The sequence below is a fragment of the Chanodichthys erythropterus genome, chromosome 11 (genome assembly GCF_024489055.1).
Source record: "Chanodichthys erythropterus isolate Z2021 chromosome 11, ASM2448905v1, whole genome shotgun sequence".
In the NCBI taxonomy this organism is placed as follows: Eukaryota; Metazoa; Chordata; class Actinopteri; order Cypriniformes; family Xenocyprididae; genus Chanodichthys; species Chanodichthys erythropterus.
Window position 1 is genome coordinate 18,396,552 of NC_090231.1, and position 16,600 is coordinate 18,413,151.

The 16,600-nt window shown below is 39.0% G+C and overlaps 1 protein-coding gene across 5 annotated transcripts in view; it reads right to left on the reverse strand.

Annotated features, from left to right (window-relative positions):
- nhsl2 (NHS-like 2) overlaps positions 1 to 16,600 on the reverse strand; it is an 84,114-nt gene that overhangs the window by 34,610 nt on the left and 32,904 nt on the right. Inside the window, exon 1 of one of the 5 annotated variants that reach the window (XM_067401918.1) lies at positions 6,713 to 6,861. The exons of 3 other annotated variants lie outside the window; for them this stretch is intronic. In XM_067401918.1, the coding sequence (XP_067258019.1) occupies positions 6,713 to 6,794 (82 nt within the window). In that variant the 5' untranslated portion in view covers positions 6,795 to 6,861. Of the gene's footprint in view, positions 1 to 875; positions 982 to 6,712; positions 6,862 to 16,600 lie in introns of those variants that run through there. One more of the 5 variants, XM_067401919.1, reaches the window with a different exon arrangement.

Genomic DNA, 16,600 nt, shown 5'->3' on the forward strand with positions numbered 1-16,600 from the left:
ATGGCAGAAAATTTTCTGTGATGGGTAGGTTTAGGGGTAGGTTAGTGTAAGGCAATAGAGTATACAGTTTGTACAGTATAAAAACCATTACATCTATGGAACGTTCCCATAAAGCATGGAAACTCAATGTTCTTGTGTATGTTTTCATGAAAACCGTTTATGTGTTCAGCTTCTGCATGTTTGCAGGTCTGTATTCAAAACTGGCATTGTGTGTGTGTCTGTAAAGTACAGCGTGTGAGTGTGTTATGCTTATTATTCCGCGTTTGTGGGTCTATGCTGGAATTCAGTGCTGAAATATGAACCCAAGGGAAAGTGAAAACTGGAATGGCAAATGGGCACCAGCCCCATGTCTTGAGCTTCAGCATGTTTTGTATATATGTGAGACTGTTATGAATCTATGTGACCCAGGATCACTTTCACAGAGGTGTGTTATGATCCCATGACCAAGGTGCGATTCACACACACATACAATGGCATACAAAACAGTACATTCACATGCGGCATTCATATTACATCAATCCCATTAAATTTGTCAACCAAAACATACTATTTTGAAGTTATCAACAGTGAGTGCAGACTAACAGCATACACTCTCTGTATTAAATATGACAGATTACAACCTTTACAACACAAATGCTGACAGTGTAAGCTCACAAATCCTGCTTCAGGAGAGAAGATGATCTCCTATCTCAAAGAAACCCTCTGACAGACGTCCTCCTGCATTACTGTCTGACCTCACTGTCGCTCTATACAGCGTCTTTATACTTCCAGCAGTCACGGTGAGTCTCTGAGTTTAAAATATTTAAGAAATGATCCTATTAAGCACTCGTGGCTCTGCAAAGAACATACAGAAAACACAGGATTGCTAACCCTACCTGTTTTTCCTCTGAAGACATCTAGCCTCTCCATAATAACATCCATAGAAGGAAGGAGAGTTAGAGAAAGAAAAAGTCTAGCGGCATAGACCTCTAGAGTTACCAAAATGTGAGGTGGGAATGAGGCACTGAGTGAGAGAGGGAGGGAAGGAGAGAGCGAGGCAGGATACATGAGCACTCGGAGTTTTAGGTTGTCCCCCTCCCCACTCTATTGTCAACGCAGCACTGCTTTTTCCTTCCCATGCTCACGAGTGCCTTCCTGTCTTGCTGGAGGTGACAGTCAACCAGCCAATAAGACGTCTGGAAATGCTCACAGGCAATCACAGCAGCTATAAAGCCAACAAAGTCCAACAGGAGTCAGGACACAACCACACTGAACATTAACCAACTACTCAAGCAAAACACTAACAGGGTCCAAAATTAACAAGACAGTGACAAGTAGGACAACTAGGAGTAAAAACTGGCTTTGGGGAGTTCATTGCCTGTGGATGGTAAATTTATATAAAGAAATACAATATAATATTTAATAATACACATTACAAACATCAGTTGCACTTTATTTTAGAGTACCTGCACTTGCGTGTACTTACAGTGTACTTATCTAAGAAAGTACTGGTTAAAATGAGGTATTACATGGGTTAAGGTTAGGTTTAGGGGTAGGTTCAGGGTGAGTACCTAGTTATTGCCCAGTTATTGTATTAATAAGCACATAGTATGTACATGAGGAACAGGACTGTAAAATAAAGTGCTACCCAAACAGCTACTGTGGCACATCCATCTTCTAAGGACCTTAAAACAAACTTTTATCTAATAAGATAACATGTCTGTGGTAAAATATACACTGTTATTATATACACCGATCAGGCATAACATTATGACCACTGACAGGTGAAGTGAATAACACTGATTATCTCTTCATCACAGCACCTGTTAGTGGGTGGGATATATTAGGCAGCAAGTGAACATTTTGTCCTCAAAGTTGAGGTGTTAGAAGCAGGAAAAATGGGCAAGCGTAAGGATTTCATTGTGTTTAACAAGGGCTAAATTGTGATGGCTAGGGTTAGAGCATCCCCAAAACTACAGCTCTTGTGGGGTGTTCCCAGTCTGCAGTGGTCAGTATCTATCAAAAGTGGACCAAAGAAGGAACAGTGGTGAACCGGTGACAGGGTCATGGGCAGCCAAGTCTCACTGATGCATGTGCGGGAGCGAAGGCTGGCCCGTGTGGTCCAATCCAACAGACTAGCTAGCTACTGTAGCTGAAATTGCTCAAGAAGTTCATGCTGGTTCTGATAGAAAGGTGTCAGAATACACAGTGCATCACAGTTTGTTGCGTATGGGGCTGCATAGCTGCAGACCAGTCAGGGTGCCCATGCTGACCCCTGTCCACCGCTGAAAGCACCAACAGTGGGCACGTGAGCATCAGAACTGGACCACAGAACAATGGAAGAAGGTGCCTGGTCTGATGAATCACGTTTTCTTTTACATCATGTGGATCGGAAGAAGGAAAGCTGGCAGAGGCAGTGTGATGCTTTGGGCAATGTTCTGCTGGGAATCATCCATGTGGATGTTACTTTGACACGTACCACCTATCTAAGCATTGTTGCGGATCATGACCCTTTCATGGAAACGGTATTTCCTGGTGGCTGTGGCCTCTTTCAGCAGGATAATGGGCCCTGCCACAAAGAAAAAATGGTTCAGGTTTGAGGAGCACAACAGTGAGTTTGAGATGTTGCCTTGGCCTCCAAATTCCCCAGATCTCAATCCAATTGAGCATCTGTGGGATGTGCTGAACAAACACGTCCGATCCATGGTGGCCCCACCTCGCAACTTACAGGTCTTAAAGGATCTGCTGCTAACATCTTGGTGCAAGATACCACAGCACACCTTCAGGGGTCTAGTTGAGTCCATGCCTTGACGGGCCAGGTCTGTTTTGGCATTAAAAGGGGGATGGACACAATATTAGGACGGTGGTCATAATGTTATGCCTGATCGGTGTATATTTATATATATATATATTATTCCCAAATATACATTCCCAAATTTCTATATATCATAATTATTGTTGATATGTAATTCATTATTTCCAGGAGCTCATTGCTAAACTGCCAACAGTGATTGTAAATTAAATTGCCTAAATTATTGCATTATTAGCTAACTGCATTCTCTAAATTGTAATGTTGTAATGTTGACATGCATGTAAAGCTGTTTTGAAACGATATGTATCATGAAAAGTGCTATACAAATAAATGTGAATTGAATTGAACTTACAAAACATTTAAAAATAAATGCCATTCTTTTGTACTGTCTTTGTATTCATCTAAGAATCCCAAAAAAAATGATTACTCTATAGTTTACACTAAAAAATTAAGCATCAACATTGATGATAATAATCAGATATGTTTCTTGAGCAGCAAATCAGAATATTAGACGATTTCTGAAGGATCATGTGACACTGAAGACTGGAGTAATGGAAATTCAGCTTTATCGTCACAGGAACAAGTTTCTTTTTAAAATATATTACTAAAATATATTAATATGATTGTGAAAAGTACAAATATTTTATTTATATATTTTAATAAAAAATAATCCAAAATACCATGGCCAATAAGTAGTTGTTTGGGGGTGGTTGTAAATCTTCTCAGTTCATTCCCAGGTGTGGCAATGGGGAGTGAATTTTAGACCCTGAACACAATATTATGATTTAATATTGACAAAATTAAAAGTTAAATGTTGTATGGTGAAAATCTTATTATCAAATAAATACAGATACAACACACATGCTTAAAAATAAGTAACAAATAGCCTACACAATAAAACATTAAAAGTTTCAGTATATGACTGCTATCTGACCAACAGCTGTGTTTATGTCTCAAAGCAGCTTGCGACATGCAAGGTCAAAGACACATGGATTAGGTCCACTATCTCACATACACAAAACCAAAAACACAAATATTCACTCCAGATATAACTGTGTTTTTGTACAAAACAATCAAAGCCGATAAACCATTGGTGTGAAAAACGCTCTTTCAACTACGGCACATGTTGTACTTGTCTAATACAGTTTTCAGTGTGTGGATGTGCATAACTCAATAGTATTTTCACACACTTCTGTTAAGAACACTAAACGTGTATTTCTGATCACCTGATTGAATGTTGAGAATTTCAATTTCTATACAGATGATCATTTATATAGTTCTATGAGATAAAATGAACTAAGACGTCTCAGAGGTTGACACAGGAACACTGACGCAGTGTGGGAACACACACGCACTTATACAGGCAGCATTGAACAGGCTTTCAATTGACTGGCAATACCACCTGTCCGTTGCCATGACAACAGCTGCACAGCAACACAGAGCTCTCTCTCTCTGTTCATGTCGGGGTACGGACCTTCACTGAGAGCATGACGTCAGAGTAGGAGAAAAAGTATGAATGAAAACAATGTTGTATAGAAAGCAATGTGTGTACAGAGCACTGTGAACTCCAGACATTACACAAACACACGCATTTGAATATTTGAGTACTAGAACTGTGCTAGGCCATCAATAACTTGATCACAGACATCAGAAATAAGAACCACAATTATAATACAAATTCACAATGAGGAGGATCACTGCCATAGTGTGATCCAGAACTTAGTATCAGTAATCAGAATCTAAAACTGAATCAGAATCAGTTTTTATGATTCAATGATTCAGAACCTTTCAGTACTCTTAGAATAATATACTTTACAGTGAACACTGGATTCAGAATTGCGATCAGAAATCAAATAAGATTCAGAATAAGAATCAATAACAGAATCACTTTATTCTGATCACTATGGAAGCTTGTTTCTGCCACTGAATAAAAAAGAAAAAAAGGTAACTGCAACTTTTTATCTAACAATTCTGATTTTTTTCCCCAGAATTGCGTAATATAAACTCGTTATAATGTCAGAATACTAAGATATAAACCTCTGACATTTTCTTACAATTATGAGTTCATATCTCACAATTCTGACTTTATAAGATGCAATTGCGAGTTATAAAGTCAGAATTGTATGATACAAACTCACAATTGTAAGAAAATATAAGAATTGTGAGCTGACTTTTTTCCCTCAGAATTATTTTATATCTTGCAATTCTGACTTTTTTTCTTGCAATTGCAAGTTTATCTTATAAAAAAAGAATTGAAAGATAAAAGTCACAATTATCTTTTAAATTATTTATTCCGTGACAGAAACAAGGTTCCATAGATCGCTGATTTGAAAACATCAAAAACAACCAAAAAAGCTCACTGCTTGTGTACACTGGATGCAGAATCAGAATTTAGTATCAGTAATCAGAATCAAAAAATAAATCTGTCCTTTTTTCTTAATTACCTTCCAGTACTCTGAAGAAAAAACACTTAACAGACACTGGATTCAGAATCAGATTCAGAATTAGACATCAAATAAGGCCCTGTTTACACCTGGTATTAAGTCAATCGGATCACAAGCAGATGAGGCAGACACATAGCCGTTTACACCTGGTATTTTAATCCGTCTCTTTTGTCCACATTCCACCACTTCTCTCCCGATTTCTTTGAGGGGTGGGTCTATGGGCGGGTATTTTTTATTTTAATCTAATGGACAAAATAAGCTTGAGCCTTTTACATATGAATGCGGACGGAGACAGTAGGAGGAGTGTAGGTGGTCTTACCAATATGTTTTCGGCTACCCGGAAGTGGTCAAAAGTGGACAATCTCAAAACTTTTTAGACCCCATTTAACACTGTATTTAGAGTCGTCAACTTGTGATCCGGTCGACCAAAACACATCTTAATACCAGGTGTAAACAGGGCCTAAAATTCAGTATAAGAATCACAAACAGAATCACTTTATTCTAACACTACACTGAACACTACACCACACAATATGCATGCTGGATTCATAAATTAGAACATATTTGGGAACCATCCAGTACAAAAAACAAATACACTGCATAATGGATTCTGAATTAGAAACCAGCCAAGCAAAATGAAAAAAGCCAACACTGCAAGACAAAGCGATAAATGCTTGATTCTGTTCCTTAAATATACCTCGAAGCTGCCTTGTTTCACTCAGCTGGTGAGCTCTGTTGCCATGAGTAGGTTCATCTCTACTTAACACATGTATGCATTTGCGTCATTAAAGCACTGAAATTTATCTGCATTTTAGGATGTTCTTGATAAAGTGTGATAGTGTTAAAGACGGTGTATGTTCGCTTGTACCCATTTAGTGTGCTTGCATGTGTCCTCTCTAATTCACAGATAAGAGATAGAGTGACAGCTCCCCATATCCACACCCCCCTCCTCCCTCTCTCTCATCTCCCCTTCCTGAGCATCTTCTCGAACTGCCATCACTCCTCATCTGTCTTAAACCTCTCTCCTCCCAATCCATTTCCCACCACCCCTTTCCCCTCTCATCTTTTATTTTGTTCCTCGTTCTCTCTGATCCTCTCTGACTCCGGCTGTCCTCTGTGTCTGTGTGCTGCTATACACTTCTTTGGTCCTTTCCTTTTCTCGATAAAGGGAAGAAAGAGCAAGAGGTTTCAAAGAGCTCACAGCGATAACGAGAGGGCGAACAGTGGTTTTAAACCCAATGGTGACCCAGACTACAGCAGCAACACTGATTAGTCACATGAAACCAGTCACTGATATCCTCTCATGTGCAAACACACACACACACACACACACACACGAGATGACATGCATAACACCTGAAGTGACAGAAAAATACATCTGTGGCATTGTGGAGTGTGCATGTGCGAGAGTTCGAATGTGAGCAAATCCGTGCACACGTCTAGTTGTGACACAGGTATGTGTGTGTGTGCGCTTTACCTGTTGCCCCCTTGGTTTTATGCCTCCCTTTGGCCCGACGTTGGGAATTGCCCATAGCTCCGTGTTTCCTGTCCCAAAACATCACCTCATCCCAAGGTTGAAGCCACACAGATTGACAATGACTGAGAGTGTGTTGGTGCGTCTATGTGCGTGAGCACGGCAGTGCATGCATGTGCGTGTGCCCGTCTGACACGGAGCAGTCGGCGAGACTGAGTCTGTTTGTTTGCATGAACGTGAGTGTGTGAGGGTGCGTGTGTGTGTGTGTGAGTGTGAGTGTGAGAGAAAGACAGAGAGCATGCGCCCAATCCAGTTCGATTCCAGCCAGTCAGAGTACAGGCTCTTCGTTCATTTCATTGAGAGCCAGGGAAGGCTGAACGTATGGATGTAGGGAATGCCAAAACGAGGAGAGAGAGAGAGAGAGAAAGAGGGAGGGTGTAGATAGAGGAGGGAGGTGGATGCTTTATCACTGCTGAGTGATTCTGAGGAGAGGTGGAGCCGCTGCGGTTCGAAGGGAAAAGAGAAACACAGAGAGAGGGGCGACAGAGAACATGAACAATATTTTACACTGTGACCATCACCAAACCATTCAACAAAACTGAGTCACATAATAGGAAAAAACGAAGAGTTCACCCAAAAATGAAAATGCTGCTATCATTTATTCACCCTGTATGACCTCTATGACTTTCTCCTGTGAAACACAAATTGAGATATTTTTAAAAATGTCTGTTTTTTTTGTTTTTTTTGTGTGCATGCAATGAAAGTCATTGGGGTTCAGTGTTGTTTGGTTTCATTGTAGCCTATGGACAAAAACAGTTCTTCAATTCAATACCTTCTCAATTCAAAATCTGCTTGTTTACATTGTCACAAACTGTAAACTATATTATTCAACAGCTCTATACATAAAGTTGGATATATAATATATCCAACTTAATCTGCATACTGTACATACAATATACTTAAATCAATATCCACATACATACAGTACACTCATGTAAAGCGATATATACTAGCAAATCTCGCTTGTATCATCGCAAAATGTTAACTATATATATTATTGCGGGGCTCTAATTTCCTAAATGTGACTATAAGACAAAGATATTAAAGGGTTAGTTCACCCACAAATGAAAATTCTGTCATTTATTACACACCTTCATGTCGTCCGTAATCACATCCGTAAGTCCTTCGTTCATCTTCGGAACACAAATTAAGATCTTTTTGATGAAGTCTGAGAGGTTTCTGTCCCTCCATAGAGATCCAATGCAACTGTCACTCCAAGGTCCAGAAAGGTAGGAAAAAGACATCATTAAGGTACTCCATGTGACTCCAGTGGTTTAACCACAGTTTTATGAAGTGATGTGAGTACTTTGTTTGCACAAAAAAAAACATAATTTACCAACGCACGTTCACGAGAGCATCAAGATGCACGTGTTTTATGTTCACGTGAAAGCACTGAGCGCGAACACGCATTGGATAATATTTGTAAATTAAAGTGATCATTTTTTTATTTTTTGCGTAAACAAAGTACTCACGTCGCTTCATAAAACCGAGTTTAAACCACTGGAGTCACATGGAGTAACTTTATGTCTTTCCTACCTTTCTGGACCTTGGAGTGGTAATGCGTTGGATCTCAATAGAGAGACACAAAACCTCTCAGACTTCATTAAAAAGATCTTAATTTGTGTTCAGAAGATGAACAAAGGTCTGAGGGTGAGTAAATTATGACAGAATTTTCATTTTTGGGTTGAAAAAAAACAGCATATGCTGGTTAGGTATGTTTTGAAGCATGGTTTGAGCTGGTTTTTGTTGGTCCTTAACAACTACCACCAGCTCAAACCAGCTGCCAAAAACATACCTAACCAGGTATGCCTAACCAGCAAAAAATGTAGGACGGGGACTTGGCTCTATCCATTGATTGTTGATTGGATGGAGGCAGTTGATTGTTAGAAAAAGGCGGGGTTTATTTCCATTTCATGGCAACTTTAACCTTGTTTTCATTTTTCAGATATTTAGTGAGACTTATTGTATTTGTTTTAAATGGTCATTGCTTTCGCAACGCTGTAGCACAGTCATGCCAATGAAGAGAGAGAGAGAGAGAGAGAGTGAGAGAAAGTGTGTGAGATGAGGGTGGGAATGATAGAGAAGAGGACAGAGTGAGGAGCAAAGATGCGGCAAACGAAGAGAGTGAGGGAAAAGAGAGGGAGAGAGAGATGAGAATCACAAGAGGCAGAGAGCTGGAGAGGAATATTGAGAAGAGAAGAGGTGGAGGGAGAGAAAGGAGACGTGGTAAGTAAAAACAGACGCTATGAGTGAGAAAGGCAGATTAAGAAAGACTCTTGGTGAGAAAGGCGACTGCAGCAACATCACCACCAAAAACAAACACATAAGCTATTATGTGTGTGTTAAAAAAATGAGTGATCAGTGGAGGAAGGATGCTTCCAAGGACAGATGACTGTCAGCCCACTTTTTCCTGAAAAGGAGGAGACAGGAACTGAGCGACGGAGTAATAAATAGTGGAGGATAATAAACGAGTGTAAAATCCTGTTATGAGCCTAGGCTGCGTGTGAGAGCAGCTTGCTGTCCGAGCTGCTTGCTGGCTGCACACACGCACACACACACACACACACACACACACACACACACACACACACACACACACACTGCAGTGGAGAGGGCAGGTCCCTCCCTCTACTGCAGACTGGAGGTTTAGCATTCAAAGCCACAACACTGTTCTCCATTATCAATTCATCACAGACATCTGTCTGGTAAACATCACGTGCCCCGCCCCTTCACACACGCATACAGAGGTCACATCCACAAATATGTACACTCACCTGCTCACACAGACCACCAGATGCAGTGAGATCGATACATGCTCTCATGCATTCATACTCACGCAGTGTAGCACACACAGATTCAACGGCCTTCTTGCAAAATAGATAAAAGACAGGGGAAGTGAGTTTATCTAAGTGAATAATTCCATATGAAGCTTAAAACTCTGCAACAGAATATTTATAAGAACAGCAGACAGAGAATCATGTATATTGTTAACCCAAAAGAACAGATCTACACACACTCATCCCTCTCTCTATCTTACACACACACACACTGCAAACAGCAGCACAATGATTAAACAGCAGAGCACACACTCCAGTGACCACAGCCTGCCTTGTGCATGTTGATAATACACAAAGGTGAGGACTAGTGAGGATCTCGTTTATAAATCAGGTTAAATTATCTTTTCTATCTCTTAACCTCAACCCCTAAACCTAACCCTCACAGAAGCCAGTGCACATCATTGAAATATAAACATGATATGGGCAATTTATGAACATTTTTAACTATAGGACACATAAAATGTTCTCACAAGTAGGTTATCATGATTTTTCACAATATTAGTAGGAAAATTGGCCCTCAAAACTATAGCCAAACCTGTACACTCACAGCACAGGTAGTTGGCATGTCTAGCAGTGTGGCTATCTAAGGCCAATTCACTGCACCAACAGATGCCAACCAACACGGACAATCATCAAATTACAGTATGTCACTTCTCAGACATTCCATGACCTAAAAACGCTGATTGAACATGTACAATCAGCTAAACCAATGCCAACAGACGCCGACACACTGGGGTACTAATTTGATTTGACAAACTGACACTCTGATTTGATGAAACCTAACGAAGTGTCTTTTGCAGTTGCTCTGCAGTGTGAATTGTCTCTATATATACGTAATTTAAATCTATTTTAAATTGAAAAAATAAAAAAGTATATTTAAAGGTCAAAGTCATTTAAAACTCTTTTTTTGTCACAACACCTAATACATATGCTTCCCTTGCATTCATATTAAATTTAACCTAAAAAAATGTCCACGCCAATATACACACACAAAGTTTCTGCACAATAAAACCACAATTTCTAATACATTTCCACTGGATTCAGATTTCCTTCAGCTCTCTCAAACATTTATAATACACCCCCTCCTACCTGTGGACATTCTCCCCCTCAAACCCAAACACAGACAAGTTTTACTCTTTCACCTCAAATACCATGTCAGTGTTTCCAGGACCCTCTGCATTGATCAAACAGTCTTCCTTTAAAAACAGGAGGGAGAGGAAGGAAGGGGCAGAGGAAGTGCACAGGCAAAGACTGGCTCAGTTGTTGAGCACTTTGCACAGGGCAACCTGAGGTCAAACACACTGACTGACAATAACATTACCTGAGTAAACATACACTGCCCCATTACACATACAAAAGACTGTTCATGTACTATTCATGCACATTCATATGCAGTCATGAATACTTATGTTGCTGTTTTACAGTGGGGTCCAAAAGACTGGCACCACATTGAAATCTGTGATTCTAATTTAAGCCAGGAATTCAACAGAATGTTTTAGGATTTTGAAACACAAAGAAACACTCAAACATTTCTAGGTAACTAATCAAATAATCGAATCACATAGATCATGTGAGTCTTTGTACAGACCATCCGATTGAAGCGCAAAATGCTCTTTAGATCATCTCAAAATCATGTAAGAGAACAAGACCATCAGGTTTAATAAACACTTGTGGAGTTCACACAGCCAGAGCACTGCTAACATTAAATCAAAAGAGAGACAAACCAAATACTAGACATTCTGTATCAGTTTTACTTTTACAGTTTTACTTTACATGGTACTGAATGATACACTATATTGCCAAAAGTATTGGGACACCCCTCCAAATCATTGAATGTGTATAAAATCAAGCACCAGGTGAGCAGACTGCTTCTACAAACATTTGTGAAAGACACAGACAATCACCAGATTACAGGAAGCCATTTCTCAGACATTCCACGGCCCGACAATTCTGTCTCTGAGCTCTTCAGGCAGTTCCTTTGACCTCATGATTCTCATTTGCTCTGACATGCACTGTGAGCTGTAACGTCTTATATAGACAGGTGTGTGTCTTTCCTAATCAAGTCCGAATCAGTATAATCAAACACAGCTGGACTCAAATGAAGGTGTAGAACCACCTCAAGGATGATCAGAAGAAATGGACAGCACCTGAGTTAAATATATGAGTGTCACAGCAAAGGGTCTGAATACTTAGGACCATGCCATATAATCATTTTTTCTTTTTTAATAAATCTCCAAAAATGTCATAAATTCTGTGTTTTTTTCTGTCAACATGGGGTGCTGTGTGTACATTACTGAGGAAAAAACTTAAATTTAACTTAAATGATTTTAGCAAATGGCTGCAATATAATAAAGAGTGAAAAATTTCAGGGGGTCTGAATACTTGTACACTGTATTTGTGTGAACTATCCCAAACACTTTTGTTGTGCAATGATGTGACCAAAGGGGAGTTTCACACTAACTGCAATACCTGCAACATTAATCAGCACATCCTACTGCTACCAAAAGCCAGATCACTCAATTCAACTCTAACCAAAACATCACATCTCACTGATCACAGCTCTCGCTCTCTGTTCTTTTCACCCCATTACATCACAGGAAAACAGATGTATTTTTTAATCCAAATGATATGCAAATGAGCAAGATTTTAATGAGGGTCAAAATCAAATTTGTTTTAAGTACAGTATAAAAGGCTCACAATCAGCTCCAATCTTCCCAGCACTGAATCTGCTAGTATTGATTTTTATGTCTAACTGGACATGTGCTTAAATAAGTAGAGAGAAAAGAAGGCTTGAGATCTCATATAGACACAGAGAAACAGTAAGGACGATTAGAGCTTGTACAGTAACAGCTGTCTGACTTATCACTGTACTCCTGCTCTCGAGCTGAAAGTGACAGCTGGCTTCACAGCTGCACTGATCCTATTGTTTTTCACTGACGGGAGAGAGTGTGAGATGAGATCAGAGCCACTCTGCTGTCATCTCTTCTCGTCCTTTTCTCAGACCACACACATTCAAGAGTGACCCCTGTGAAATTCACACTTTTACAGTAACACAAGCTAACTAAAACTAAAAACAAACTAAACTAAAGCTATTAGAAATATTTGAAAAAATAAATAAATAAATACAACTACATCAAAAAACTAGAATTAAAATGAAAACTGAAAATATAAAAATAAAAGCTAACTCACAACAATGTAAATGTTATAATACATAAATACTTCACTAACACCTACTGAATATCTCTCTGAATTTTTTTTTAGGACTTAATAAAAAAAGCGGCCCCTGGGATCCATCAGTGGATATGCATGGCGTCACATTTCCTCTCTGGAATGTGAAGAGCTAGTCGCACCTAAATTCTGCCAGAGTGTGCGAGCACCTCACCCTTCAGATACCAAGAGCTAACCAAATCAGATTTACACCTCAGAACAAATAAACTACTATCTTACTATATCTAGATTTGTGACATCCTCCACACAAACTGAATCTCAAGCACAGTGCAGTGAAAAACACTGATTGATGGATCCAGGAAACAGAACAAAGGGAATAAATCGGGTTTTACGGTACCTTAGTGCAGATCCAGCGTTCAGATCAGTGCTGTCAAGCCACACTACAATTCGGCCCCAATCCTGTAGTCCCTGTTTTCAGCATGAAATCAGATGTCCTATTGTCACTGAGATGTGTGTGTATGTGTGATGGTCCATGATTTATCATCAGGGGGCTGAATCTAGAGCAGCGGACATCTGGCCACAGATTGAGATTTGGAATAATTGGCTGTGGATTAATAATCCGACTCAAAGTCTGGCAGCATATAGAGGGGCAAGAACATGGCAGATTACAACCCCTAACTGTCCATCCACCCGCTGGATTACACACACACACCAGTTCAGTGCTCCGGCTGCACTTCTACATTTCTCCTCTGTGCTCGACAATCGTCTGTAAAACCATTCTTTAGTGCCGTAATCTCATTCTCAGACTCTCTTTTATCTATTTATGTATTTCAAACTCTCATTTCATTCTATTCATTTCATTTGATTATTCTGTGTGTTCGTCTCTTTTAAACTCTTCCATGCAGAGCTGGATTAGGGGATTGTAATTCCAGCTAAACTGCTCAGTTTATCTGAATGAGAAGGAGGAGTGTGTTCTGCATGCAGAGAAGGGGAGGTTTAAAGGGACATCAGGTTTGTCGTTCAGCTCACGCTATGATAGGATGGAGAAAGTGGGGTGGAGCAGCTCAAATCCTACATCAAAAGTCTCTATGCAAACGAGGACAGCTGACCTGCTGCCAGAGACGGAAGCACAGGAGGATTTGCTTCTTGCGAGTAAAAACAACTAACAGAGCAAGGGGACCCAGAGCTGTGGGTTGATTAACTTATAATTGACTATTGTTTATGGCTTGATAGATGCTCAAATCTTATCTTTGAAAGTTGGAAATATGGGCTCTGACTCATGTCTGTGTGAAGCTCAAAATGGCGGTATACAGAATACTAAACTTATAAAGCTCATCCTTAGGCATGAATGGGTGGAATTAATGCAGATGGTTCTGGAAAAGAGGAGTTCTTCCCAGAAAATTAGTGATCTAGACCAGGGATTTTCAAACCTTGTTATGCCACGGACCCCCAAATATGATACTCCCCTACTAGTGACAGACCTGCTTCCTAAATAAAAAAAGGCAGCTATATATTATATATCGTTTGTAGAGACCAAATTATACAAACAAATAAAGGGGAATAAGTAAGGGATAATCCATGTTGTGCTGGCGGTTTTATTGCATAGCTTCCAGCCAATCAGAATTGAGTATTCAGACAGACCTTTGTATAAAATAAAAAATACACTACTGCTCAAAGGTTTGGGGTCTTTAAGATTTTTTTTTTTTTTAAGAAATTAATACTTTTATTCAGCAAGAATGCTTTCAATTCATTCTTTTCAATTTCAAAAGTGATAGTAAAGACATTTATAATGTTACTATGTTATTTATTTATAAAGTTTATAATGTTTCAAATAAATGCTGTTCTTTTAAACTTTCTCTTTCTCAAAGAATCCTGAAATAAAAACTCTATCAAAGATTCCATAAAAATGGAATGAAGCAGCACAACTATTTTCAGCATTGATAATAATGATGCAATGTTTCACCAAATCAGCATATTAGATTCTGTTTCTCATTTTTAAAGGCTGCACCCTCCGAGTGTCAAATTTGTCAGCCGCATACGTCATTGAGGCTGCTTCATTATATTCCAAGGTAAGGATAAAAATACAGTAATTTACACCTCACAAGGAATAACAGTCAATTCTATAATGGTAACTTTCCAAAATGAGACAACCTCAATGATGTATGTAGTCGACAAATGCGACCTCCGGAAGGTGCAGCTGGAATGATTTCTGAAAAATCATGTGACACTGATAACTGAGAGTATTGGCTGCTGAAAATTCACAGAAATAAATTCTATTTTAATCTGTTTAAAAATGTAAGACTTTTATATTATATCTGAAATATAAACATAATAATCCTTGTTCTCTGTATCATATGACTGGATTATATGTATAAACCTCAGAAGAAACAAGCTATGGCTGTCAACAGAATAAATTAATTGTTATTAATCTCATGATTTCCAAAAAAACTAAATGTAAAATTTACAGAATTTGACATTTGGTAGATGCTTTTATCTAAAGTAGCTTACACTGTATTCAAGGTTTACATTTTATCAGTTTATTTATTCCCTGGGAATCAAACCCATGTAGTTAAGTTTAAACTACTACAACACTCTTGTTCTTCATTTTACTTTTTCCCCTTGCAGCCACATTGGGTTCAAATTTGAAAAACCCTCATCTAGATCTTTTGTTGAGCTGTTTCATCAAATCACATTTCCACAGAGAAGCAGTCCTCCCCAATCTAGAAGCTCCTGGCACAATCACTGGGGTGCCCCAGTCATTTAGTTATGTAAGGAACCCTGGATCTGTCCCCTCCACTTGCACACTCACATACTCCATTACATAAGACCGTTGATGACAGACTGCTGACAAATGTCTGTTTTCTCAACTGTGTGTATGTGTGTGTGTGATCTGTATGACATGCACCCTCACAGAAATGTTCTCGCTCTCTGAACCACAGAAGCACACACATATGCATTGTTAAACACAGTAAGAAGAATCTAACAAAAGACACGCTGTTCAGAGACAGAAAGCAAATGAAAGAAAATAAGAAAAACCAAATGCTAGATCTTCACACATATAAACAGAGTCATAGAACTGTGTGTCAGTCGGCTTGCAGGCTTATGTTGTCTGGGTTTGAGCAGGTATGTGAGTGTTTTTTTAGTGAGTGCTGGCTGAATTTGCAAAAATACTGTCTTTTTAATTTTTGCCACTCATCGTGCCACTGTGTAGTATTGCCTCTGAAAAAATAAAGCTCATTTACACTCATTAAATATATAAATATTTACTGTAATTATTTAGGCTGTCTTGAGGCATGAACTTTCTTAACTGTGAAATGACTGTGAAATAGAATGCCAAACAGCTTTTTAAACTAAATATTTCAGCAATTATTGTTCTGCGCCACCAGCAGTACCACATGTAATTGCAAAAATAAATATTGTTCACAGAAATGTCCTTTCTACCTCTTTTTCCCTGTCATATAAATAAAAACGGTAACACTTTACAATAAGGTTCATTTGTTAACATTAGTTAAAGGTGCCCTAGAATTAAAAATGTAATTTATCTTGGCATAGTTAAATAACAAGAGTTCAGTACATGGAAATGACATACAGTGAGTCTCAAACACTGTTGTTTCCTCCTTCTTATATAAATCTCATTTGTTTAAAAGACCTCTGAAGAACAGGCGAATCTCAACATAACACTGACTGTACGTAACACTTGGGATCATTAATATGCACGCCCCCAATATTTGCATATGCCAGCTCATGTTCAAGGCATTAGACAAGGGCTGAATCATCAGACTAGGTAAACAAGCAAGGACAACAGCGAAAAATGGCAGATGGAGCG